This window comes from Anolis carolinensis, chromosome 4 (assembly GCF_035594765.1).
Source record: "Anolis carolinensis isolate JA03-04 chromosome 4, rAnoCar3.1.pri, whole genome shotgun sequence".
Lineage (NCBI taxonomy): Eukaryota > Metazoa > Chordata > Lepidosauria > Squamata > Dactyloidae > Anolis > Anolis carolinensis.
The window spans coordinates 96,090,803-96,102,871 of NC_085844.1; the positions used below are offsets into that span (position 1 = coordinate 96,090,803).

The 12,069-nt window shown below is 39.8% G+C and overlaps 1 protein-coding gene across 1 annotated transcript in view; it reads left to right on the forward strand.

Moving 5' to 3' along the window:
- The first annotated feature begins 2,590 nt into the window (after positions 1 to 2,590).
- Positions 2,591 to 12,069, forward strand: part of lpcat1 (lysophosphatidylcholine acyltransferase 1) — a 73,469-nt gene continuing 63,990 nt past the window's right edge. Inside the window, exon 1 of the mRNA XM_016992948.2 lies at positions 2,591 to 3,001. Within this exon, the coding sequence (XP_016848437.1) occupies positions 2,822 to 3,001 (180 nt within the window). The 5' untranslated portion in view covers positions 2,591 to 2,821. The remainder of the gene's footprint in view (positions 3,002 to 12,069) is intronic.

Genomic DNA, 12,069 nt, shown 5'->3' on the forward strand with positions numbered 1-12,069 from the left:
CGTCTCCCAGGGGTTTGATTTGCATTGTCCCATAGTTGTAGGAAATAGCACCTGTTTGCATTTCTTCCAGGGGTACTGCAGATTCAGCAGCACTCTGACAGTTAGCCATTAGCAGAGATTTGTAACCATTCTGCAAGGCCTTTGCTGCTGAAAGCTTGCAAAGTATCCTTTTGTTCTTGAGACCGCCCCTTTTCCTTGGGATGAAATCTCCATTTTGAGAAGCCTCCTTTGCTTTTTACAGAAGAGAAAAGAACTCAGATGTGTTTGTGTGGCCAAGCCAGGCCAGCTCAGACAAGCCATCATAAGTACTGACCTCTTGCCTTTGAAACTGGTGTTGAGCTTAGATAGGGAAAGACCTGCTCTTTCTAATATAGCAACTCAGCACTGGGGCAGAGCATATCTCAGGATTTCTCTGCCATTGGAAGAAGCTCTAACTACTTAATCTCCACGCTAGCTTTGAGCTTAGATAGGGAAAGACCTGCTCTTTCTAATATAGCAGCTCAGGGCTTGGGTAGAGAGCATCTCAGGATCTCTTTGCCTTTGGAGGAAGTTAGCCCAGCAGCTAAGGGGAAAAGCAAGAAAGAAACATCTGCATGATTTTATAAGTTGACTGTTTGTATTTGTAACCTTAACTATGTGTGCCAAGTCTGTCAAGGACTTTGAGAAGAAGAAAAAATCTTGTTTGATGTTCAACTTGAAGTGGCCTTAGTTACTGGGACTCCTGAGCTTTGAAGTAAGGCCCCGCAGTTCACCCGGGCAAAGAAAGCAGCACATCTTATCATAGATGCCCGGGTGTGACGGCATAAGGGGCCTGTTAGACTTTTTGCGCCTCTTTCTTCTGCCCCAAAGGGAAATCTCAGCTCCTTGGTTGCACATATATTTACATCCATTACTATCTAATTTTAGGTCCCCCATCAGAAATGATCTACTGACAGTCCTCTTGCAAGGACAAGAAAGATTCACCATAATCAGAGTAAGCCTTTTTATCCTGAAAGCTATCAAGAAAGAAGAATCAGGAAAATAAGATTTTGACGGCAAACAGAAGGTCAGCTGCTGTCCTCCCATCCTTTTTGCCTTGTTTTTATTTATGTTGCACTTTGAAATGGTCATATGACTGGTCAAACAAATAAATTATTATTATTATAATTTTATTATGACACAGCAAACAAGATAGATATGATGGATTTCATATCACAAAATCACAAGTCGAATACTTCCCAAGTGTCTAGGACTGTGTGATGTATTTTCGGATGATGTGCGCAGATCCCAGCTGGCCTTTTGCAGTTGGCCGATCGTAATTTTGTCAATGTCTATTGTTTCCAAATGCAGGCTGAGATCTTTTGGCACGGCACCCAATGTGCCCATCACCACCAGGACCATCTGTACTGGTTTCTGCCAGAGTTTTTGAAGTTCAATCTTGAGGTCCTGATAGCGGTTGAGTTTTTCCTGTTGTTTTTTGTCAATGCGACTGTCACCTGGGATGGCAACATCAATGATCCAAACCTTTTTCTTTTCCACAACTGTGATGTCTGGTGTGTTGTGTTCCAGAACTTTGTCAGTCTGGATTCGGAAGTCCCACAGTATCTTTGCGTGCTCATTTTCCAATATTTTTGCAGGTTTGTGATCCCACCAGTTCTTTGCTGCTGGGAGGTGGTACTTGAGGCATAGGTTCAAATGAATCATTTGGGCCACATAGTTGTGCCTCTGTTTGTAGTTTGTCTGTGCGATTTTCTTACAGCAGCAGAGGAGATGATCAATGGTTTTGTCGGTTTCCTTGCAAAGTCTGAATTTTGGGTCATCAGCTGATTTTTCGATCTTGGCCTTAATTGCATTTGTTCTGATGGCTTGCTCCTGGGCTGCAAGGATCAGGCCTTCTGTCTCCTTCTTCAGTATCCCATTTGTGAGCCAGAGAAAGGTCTTCTCCTTATCAGTTTTTCCTTCAATTTTTCCAAGGAACTTTCCATGCAATGTTTTGTTGTGCCAGCTGTCAGCTCTAGTTTGTAGTGCGGTTTTCTTGTACTGGTTTTTTGTCTGCTGTGCTTTGAGGATTTTCTGATTTTTGACTTCAATCAAAGCAGGTTCTTCACTTTGCTTTACATATTCTGCCAGGGCATGTTCTTCTTCTTTGACTGCTTGTTTTACTTTACTTGTCCTCTGCCCCCTGACCTTCTAGGCAGATATTATTATTATTATTGTTATTATTATAGCAGCTCTTTGGTTGAAATCTTAAAGGCTCACGGACAGAGGTCCAATCCCTTAGGGAGAAAGGGCTCTTTTAAAGGCAAAAACAAAACCACGACTGAAATCTGAGTCTCCTTCCACAGAGCTGAATAAAACCCCCCATTTTTTGCTTTGAACTGGAATATGTGGAGTCAGATAACCCAGTTCAAAGCAGAGATGGTGGGATTTTCTGCCTTGATATTTGGGGTTATATGGCTGTGCGGAAGGGCCCTGATTCTGTGAGAGAAAAGAGAGCGCGCTCCGGGCTGTTCTGCTTCCCTTTTCCCGCCCACTGGCTGCCCGCTTGTCTCTCCTCCTCCTCCACATCATTGGTGCCAGTACGCCTGCGCGTGGCGAGGGCGGGGCGCGAGCGGACAGCCCGGCGGTGGCATTAGCAGCAGCAGCAGCAGCAGCAGCAGCAGCAGCAGTGTCTGACAGAGACGCGCATCCTTCTCCTCCTCCTCCTTCTCCGCTGCCGGCTCAGAGGGACCAAGCGGCCGACACCCTCCTCCTCTTCCTCCTCCAAGGCTTGGCCTAGTTTCTTAAGCTCTCCGTTCTCCATCTCGTCCTCAGCCTCCTTCTCTTTCCTTTCCCTCCCGCCATGAGGCTGAAGGGCCGGGGATGCTTCGCCCCGGGCGAGCGAGGACGAGAAGGAGGGGGAGGAGGAGAAGGCGCCGGCGAGGAGGAGCAGAAGCGGCAGCAGGGCCGAAGGCCGCCCCCTCCCCCGCTGCGCAGCCCCTTCGCGCACCAGCTGCGCTTCAGCGCCCTCCAGAAAGCCAAGGTGGGTGCCAGGGAGAGTGAGAGTGTGTGTTTGTGTGTGTATCTGAGGGGAGGGGGCTGACGGAGGGAGGAGGGGGCGTCCCCCTCCCCTTCGAGAGACAGGCCACGCGCGCAATTTCACAACAAGCCTCCCCTGAGCCTCCATCCCTTGCCCAAGGAATGAAGACCCTTCTGCGTCAGGTTATCTCTGGCCCCAGGTTATCTCTGCTTTGAACTCGTTTATGTGAGCCTCCATTGCCAGGTAAAAATCTGGGATAAGCAGATAACCTGGGGCCCCTTCCACACAGCTGAATAAAAACCCACATTATCTGCTTTGAACTGGGATATATGGCAGTGTGGACTCAGGGCCCTTCCACACCGCCCTATATCCCACATTATCTGAGTGTGGACTCAGATAACACAGTTCAAAGCAGATATTGTGGGATTTTCTGCCTTAATATTTTGGGATATAGGCCTGTGTGGAAGGGCCCTGAGATTCATGGGATCAGCTTGAAGGCAGGCACACATACAAAGGGGTGCATCTACGCCAGGCATGGACAAACCTCGGCCCTTCAGGTGCTTTGGACTTCAACTCCCACAACTCCTAACAGCAGTTAGGCTGTTAGGACTTGTGGGAGTTGAAGTCCAAAGCACCTGTAGGGCCGAAGTTTGCCCATGCCTGATCTACACCGTGGAATGGATGGAGTTTGACCCTGCTTGAACTGCTCCAAGCCGTTGATGATGACGATTATTATTATTAATATTCCACTTTATCTCCCCCAAAGCAGACTCAGGGCCCTTCCACACAGCCATATAACCCAGACTATCAAGACAGGTAATCCCAGAGTATCTTCTTTGAACTGGGTTATTATCTGCTTTGAACTGGAATATATGGCATTGTGGACTCAGAAAACCCAGTTCAAATCAGATATTGTGCGATTTTCTGCCTTGATATTCTGTGTTATATGGCTGTGTGAAAAGGCCCTCAAAGCCGCTTGACATTAAAGCATTAGTGTACAATTTAAACTATACAAAAATGCAACCCAGCGATTCCAGTATAGTTTTGATTAAAGGGGATTGAAATTACTATTGTATACATCGTGCAGGATAGCTACCATCTCTCATACAGTTTTAAAGGGACTCAGGGCCTTTCTTCACTGTCATACAGTCCAAGTTATCAAAGCAGATAATCCACTTTATCGGCCTTGAACTGGATTATATGAGTCCTCACTGCCATATAATCTGGATATTATATGGCAGTGTAGTCTCCGACATTTGTGATATCTAAGGCCCCTTCCACACAGCTGTATAAAATCCACATTGAACTGGATTATATGACAGTGCAGACTCAAGATAGCCTAATTCAAAGCAGTTATTGTGGATTATCTGCCTTGATATTCTGAGTTATATGGCTATGAGGAAGGGCCCTGATACACTATTTTCGATAATTTTGTGCGTGAAGCAAATTTGGGCACATTGACCCATCTGAAAGCAAAGGCCATGGGCATAAGGTTCCCATATGAAACATAAATTCATACCATTCTTGCACTTGGATCCCACCTCCATGGTATATCATTGGGAACGCATATCCAAAATATAGCTACCCCAAAATCCGAAACTTTCCTGGTCCTAAGGGACAGTCAACCTGTAGTTGTGGATTATCTGCCTTGATATTCTAGAGCCCCTTCCACATTGCTCTATAACCTCCACAAAGAACTGGATTTTATGGTAGTATGGACCCAGAATATCAAGGCAGAAAATCCACAAAATCTGCTTTGAACTGGGTTCTCTGAGTCCACACTGTTCAATGTGGATTTTATACAGCTCTGTCGAAGGGGCCCCAGGCCGTTTAAAACTGTGAAATTTCGATCCAATGTTTGATTCTTCTTATGAGTGCCCACTTTGGTTATGTGTATTTTAATAATGATATTCATAATATTGTTTTTATTTATTATCCACTCTCCAAAAGGATGATAATAATAATTTTATTTATTACCCGGCTCTTCAAAAGGATAATAATAATGTTTTATTACCTGTCTCTCCAAAAGGATTATTATAATTATTTATTACCCACCTCAGGCCAAAAGGATGCAGGTAATAAACAATAATAATAATAATAATAATAATAATAATAATAATTCATTAAGATTGACACAGCATTGTCCAATAAAAGCACATATAAAAACAGCTAAAATAGAACTGTAACAGCATGTATTACAGCATGCTCATATTAAAAGACACGATGCAAAAGCTAAAACTCAAGAAACGTAGCATGTAATCTTTAAAATGTGGGATTTTATTGTATGCATTTTAACACATAGTGGCCACTGAAAGACTGAATGATATAATACAGTAATAACTTTTACAAACACGTGGTTTTTTTTAAAAAAACACATTATTTTATTTGGATATCTCCAAGGGATGCCCTATAACCTAAAAAAAGGAAAAAGGAAATAAAGAAAATGAAAAAGATTGAAAATGAAAAAGCTACAACTTTTTCTACCCCTTCAGACATTCAGTGGCCACCCTGTGATATTATATTTTATCTGTTTTAACCATGTTGTGGCCCCATGAGGAGAAGCAGGGAGCAAATAAAATGTATTATTATTGTTGTTGTTGTTAATTATGGGAGTTACAGTTTTATAAGGCCTTTAGTCTTCTCTATCAAAGAGGGCTGGAGCCTCAGCAAACTACAACCACCCCAAATCCCTGTTTTGAGTCAAAACAGCATTCATTTCTACAGTGTGATGTACCCAAAGAAAAAGCCAAGGAGGCATTTAGGAGAGTGCCATGTATTGTTGTTGCGCTGTCTAGGCTTCAAAGTTGGTCCCAGTATGGGTAAAATAGATGATTAAGCCTGAACAAGGTCTGTGATCTTTAGTTGGCCTACTTGGCTAAGTTTTAAAAAGCAACAGCAAAAAGGATAGCTGTCCAAATTTCTTTGTCTCCAGGCAAGCCCTTCAGCTTTTTCTGAGGATCCAGGGTTCAGTGCCATGGTTTCTAGATGCACTAAGCTCCAGTGCCCCCCATCACTTGGTATTTTCCTTCTACTGTGGTTTTGGTAGTAGATGGCATATGTTTACCTGTTTTGACCATATGTGGCCAAAATCCACTAATTTAGTCATTCTGCTTCTCACAGAAGCAACCTTATTCTGCTTGTTGTAGTGAAAGAAATGGATAAAGTCTGCCTACTCCCATTTGCATGTTTTCCAACTGCTAGGTTGGCAGAAGCTGGGGCTAACAGCAGGAGCTCACTCCTGCTCATCAGATTCTAACCACTGACCTTTTGGTCAGCGAGTTCAGCAATTCAATGGTTTAACCCACTGCACCACCAGGAGCATCTAAGGGATAAACAGGCTTAAATACCAATAAAGGCACCCGATTTCATTTGTTCTTAGAAGCAAAGCAGAGTCAGACCTGATTCATACTGGGACAGTAGGCCAGCAAGGAATATCTGATGCTGGAGGCCTTATCTCATAGAAGGCCAAGGCAAATCACCTCTGAAGTATTCCTTGCCTAAGAAAACTTAAGGAAATACATGCGGTAACCCTATATTGATGGATGACTTGAATACATATCCTGTATTATATATAAAACAAATAATAGGTTGCCAGAAGTTAAGGCCTGTTGATTTTAATCATTACTAACCTGTAATAGAATAATTGAAGAGTGAGTAATGTGATCTTAATTTGGCCCCAAAGTACCCCATCAATGTGCAGCCTATGTATAATGGAGGAAAAAATACTATCTTGCAAATTTTCAGTTGTGTCTTACCCCTGCATGCGTATGTCTCCATCCTCAAGTCCTATAAATTTTACTGAGTTGCCCAAGTACATAAGCATAAGTTTTAGCATTATTTAATTTTATTTGCAATTCTCATTTTCTTGAAAACCTCTCCTGGGCTCATATGACTGTAGGTTTAAATAAGTTAGCAAGCATTGAACAGAACAACCCATTCTGATTTTAGAAGTTCAGCTAACATTGGATCAGATGAATATTGCTCTTGTTTAGATTCTGTTTTAGCAACCTGTTCATAATAACCTGATAGCTCTTGATGTTCAGAATAGGTTTACTGAGGACTAGGAGATGGTATTATGGTGATCCAGCATAACAGTAGAATATTGGAGGGAAATTCCCAAGCTCTGCTTTTTAAAACTCATGGAGTCAATATTATGAAATGCTTTCAGCTGAAAGGTTCTTGAAGGGCATAATAGTAAGAGTGACTGCCATATTGGTTAATGTTTGTGGGTTCAGCATTGATAAATATGGCATAAAAGTGAAGAGATTTCAGACTTTTTGGAATTGGCAACCAGAATCACAGATCCAAAATTAAAGTTCACAAACTCCATCATAAATGGCACTTGTGACTGCCCCTCCTATTCTGTGTCAAGGCCAGCATTTTCATCTACTTTTACAGCATCCTGGCTTAGTTTTTATTTTTGAACTGGAAGTCATGGCTTAAAAGAATTTTGGTTACTTTCCAAACAGGTCATTTTTGAAAAAATTGTTACATATGCAGTGCCTTCTTTTAAAAACAGCACACATTTAAGTGAAATGTAGGCCAGTCTGTAAAGCAAAAATTATCACAATGTGTGATGTACAAATAGAGCTCAGATGGATTGATTTAAAATATCATTAAAAGGGAACTGATTTAAATAATGGGAGTTACAGTTTTATAAGGCCTTTAGTCTTATTGGAACTCAATTGACAGACCCAGTCTTTTAAACTTGAACACACCTATCTGTATTTTATAATGTGTTTTATGAATGTTTTATGTAAGTTAATTTTTAACTGATCTATAGTGTATTGTACAGGGTTTATATGTGTGTTTTATTGTAAGCCGCCCTGAGTCCCCTGTTGGGTGAGAAGGGCGGGATACAAATATTGTAATAAATAAATAAATAAATAAATAAATAAATAAATAAATCAAGGTATAGAATTCAAAGACATGGTGGCCATGTTAGTCTGGATCAGAATGTAAAGGATCTTGAGGTGCCTTTGACACTGAGAAAGAAATTGGTAGCATAAGTTTTTCTCAACTTCTGTAGACTTGAGTTAATGAAAGCTTATGCTATCAACTTATTTCATTTATTCTCAAAGGTGCTGCAAGATTCCTTTGCATACTGATATAAATCAGGTTTCCTGTTATGACCATGTGGTTGCTAAACAATTATGGATATTGACAGGTTAATAAAGCATGTCAGTGTGCAACTAAACAAAGGATTTACTTTATCTAGGACAGTATATTCTGTTTAATCCTGTTTTTATATTGCTAAATTTAGAAAATGTTACATGGTATAATGCTTATTTAATGGATAACTCACCCATTATGAAGCTGAACAATGTTGCTGTCACTTCTTTCCAAAGTTGTGGCTTCCTGTTAAACTTTTGATCCTTTTCTTACAATAGTTTTCTGCCTTTCTGCAATGCTGTCCCAACTCTAGAGATACAAAATAATTAAATGTCAGCCAAATTTGCTTATTGTATCCCATGTAATTTTGTTTAGTCAACAAAGGGAGTAGAAACTTTCAGAAGCAAGGACTGGTAGGTGCCAACTGCATAGTTACTTTCATAAGATGTAGGAAAACCCTAAACAATGTGCAAAGCTAAGATAAACAGCAAATAAATCGTGATCAGTATATACTGCTTTCTGTAATGCTTTTATTTAGATTAGTTCACAAAATGAATATAATTGTTATAATTATATTGACAATCTATCAATATCAGAAACTTAAGTGAACAAAACACTTCCGTGTATTCGTAAACAAGATCTAAGACATAGTGGGTGATTCTCATAGTGTTATGAAGAATAGTATCTCTTGAAACTAGAAGGTGAATCTCAGTACTGGGAATTGCATTGCACTGTCTGGGCTCCTCTAATAAGCATGCATTAACAGCTTAATAGATGATAGTAAAGAGAGCCAGTATGACATAGTGGTTGAGTGTTGGACTATAGAAGCCCACTGGGTGACTGCTAGGAGTATCCTGCAATAGTTTTGTCTTAAAGTCACTGTAAACTATTTTGAACTTCTTTAATGGAAGAACTCTTACAATGCGCTAAAGAACAAAAAAACTAGTTATGGCACCAATATTCAAATATCTGTTTAAAATCATGTACATTTCAAATCCATCTTCAAATCATTTTCTTTCTTACCTTTACTGTTAAGGAGCATTATTATGAAAGTGGATGTTTCTGTTTGAAATATGTCACTTGTATCAACTGTTGCTATTTATATTCCTTTGCTTTTGAACTTATAAAACTTCTATATTTTTACTTCTTTTTAAAGACAATTCCATATATCTTTTTTTATCAAATTCTTAGGCAATATGGATTTTAATATTGCTCTGAATAGAACAGAGGTGGGGGTTTAATATAGTGACTATAAGACCTGGATTTTAACCTTAAGGAAAGTTGGTGAGGAATTATTCATTATCATCATCATTGTTATTTTTATTCACTCTTCTGATTCCTCACTAATCCAGCACACAACCACTATATCACATTTTGTTGTTATTAATCCTCACCAATATGATGATGATGATTAGTAGTAGTAATAGTAGTAGTACTAGTAGCAGTAGTAGTATTTCTTGCCCACCTCTCCCAAGTAAGAGGGGGTGGGGAATAACAGATTGAAATATGACAACATATGAATGTATAACACTGTTAGAAATATGAATGCTGATTAAAATGCATAACCAATTTAAAAAGCATAACATCCATTAAGAAAGCATACTAATAAAAAACAATCAGTTCAGATTTAAAACTCATAATTTGAAAACCCTTTGGATAGGCCTGCCAGAAGAGACTGATTTAACTCAGGCAGCATATCCAGTTGTTAAATCTTTTCCAGAATATGATTCCACAATTAGACAGCTGATGAAAAGGTCTTCTAGTTAAGTTACCATCTTAGTCCAAACTGACTGAAGTAAATGTCCCTCAGAAGACCCAAGTGTAGGGGGCAGATAATATGGAAGGCAATCGCCTTCTATAGGTAACTAGCTGTGCCCAGCCACGCGTTGCTGTGGCAAAGTGGTGGTGGTATTGGTTAAAAATTGTTGTGTAATTTTTATTTGACGTTATTTGTATTTTTAAATTATTTTTATTGTAAGTTATCTTTTTATTTATTATATTTTATTATTTTCTTGTATTATTTTTAGTTATTTTCTGTTATTATAGTATTTTATTGTATTAATTTTTTAGTGTTTATTATTATTTTTTATTGGGTTGCTAGGAGACCAAGTTGGAGGAGCTTAGCCTTCTAACTGGCAGCAATTGGATAAAAGCTATTATTCCTCTCCCTGTAATTAGGACTTTATTTTTTCTTTTCTTTTTGTTGTATCAACCTAGAGGCGTGGATGATGGGTTGTGTTGTCAAATTTCGAGGTTGGGGGGCCTGTAGTTTTGTTGTTTTGTGGGTTGCCGTGATGCCATCACTCATTTATATAGAGAGATGTGGACCAAACTATAAGAGGTTTTAAAGGTAACACTTTGTATCTTGCCTGGAAACTAAGTGGCAGCCAGCGGCATTATTTTAATATTGGTATAACATAATTACTCCTAGATGCACCAGTAACCAATCTGGTTCTCATGTTTTGCACTAATTTAAGTTTCCAAACTTGGTACCAAGGTAGCCCAAAATACAGTGCATTGCAGAAGTCTGGCCTGGAGGTTACCAGCATGTGCACGACCATTTTTAGATCCTCTAGCTCTAGGAAGGAGCACAACTGGCATATTAGCCAAAGCTGCTAATAGGCTCAGATAGATTGTGTCTATCTAGGCTGTCATTTGAAGTGATCCAGGACTGGTTGACACCTCAAAACCCAGATTAGAACCCTTAATGATAAGCACCTCTGTCTTGTCTGGGCTCAGTTTCAGTTTGTTTTCCTCATCTAGCCCATTACTCTCTCCCCCCCCCCCCCCCCCCCCGGAGGCATTCATTCAGAAGAGACACTATTTTTGAAGGTATAGAAATGTTATTATGTGTCATTCATGGCTCCAGATGATATTTTCTGGTGATTCCTTGTATATTTTAAAATGGCATGGGGGATAGAGTGGTATTTTGTGGTATGCTATAAAACAGGTCCTTTTTTGGTATCCAGTATCTCCAAGCACCACTGCTTGGAATCTACTTGAACGATAGGTCTGGAACCACTGAAGCACAGTACCCTCAATTTCCATCCCTCTCAGAAGGATGCCATAGTTAGTGTGGTCAAATACCATGGAAAGTTCCAAAAGTACCATCAGACACTTTCCCTGTCAATGCTCAGGCAAAGATCATCCACAAAGGCAACCCTAGTGCCCTTATATCTGTATCCTGCTCTCTTTATAGAATGAGAGCATATCAGATGTTTGGATATCACAGTTGATGTGTTCTTCTTTAATTGGCTTATCTTACTCATCATAAAGGACTATTTTGCTTTTCCAGCTGAATCACTCTGGTTCATAGTCATCTTGTGATCCAAACTCTAGCAGCATATTTTGTATGGTTTCCAGCTGGTGAATCTTCAGTAGATAGGAAAAATAATTAATATTAGCTTCCAAATTTTGTTACTGTTTTCTGGCATGATACAGCAGAAGCTAGTACCCTCAAAGTGCCATTTATTTCAGTAACAGGATTAACCATGTACTTAACAAAATAAAGCACTTAACTTTGGTTTGCTTCTACCTGTATAGTTTATTTTTCATTTTTGTATTGAATTCACTTCAGTAGTGCACTTGGGACATGAGAGAAGCCTCCCATAAGGATGGTAAAACATCTAACATCCAGGCATCCCTTGTCCTTGCAGATGGCCAATTCTGTCACACCAGAAGTGATTTGCATTTTCTCAAGTCACTCCTGATACACAAAAAAGTACTGCGCTTTCTAGAATAAGAATGTGAAGAGATCTTGTCTTGTCCTTGAGTAGGTACTAAGCAACTACTGTTTTGGGAGGTTTGGGGCAAAGGAAGATAGGTGGACCTTGATCTGAACCAACAAGGTATTTATTATATTGCATGCATAGGATCACTTAATGTAGTATTGTACTCTCACTTTGTATTTGTACTTTAAATCCTCATTAAAAACCACTGAGAAAAAGAGATGTTGATTT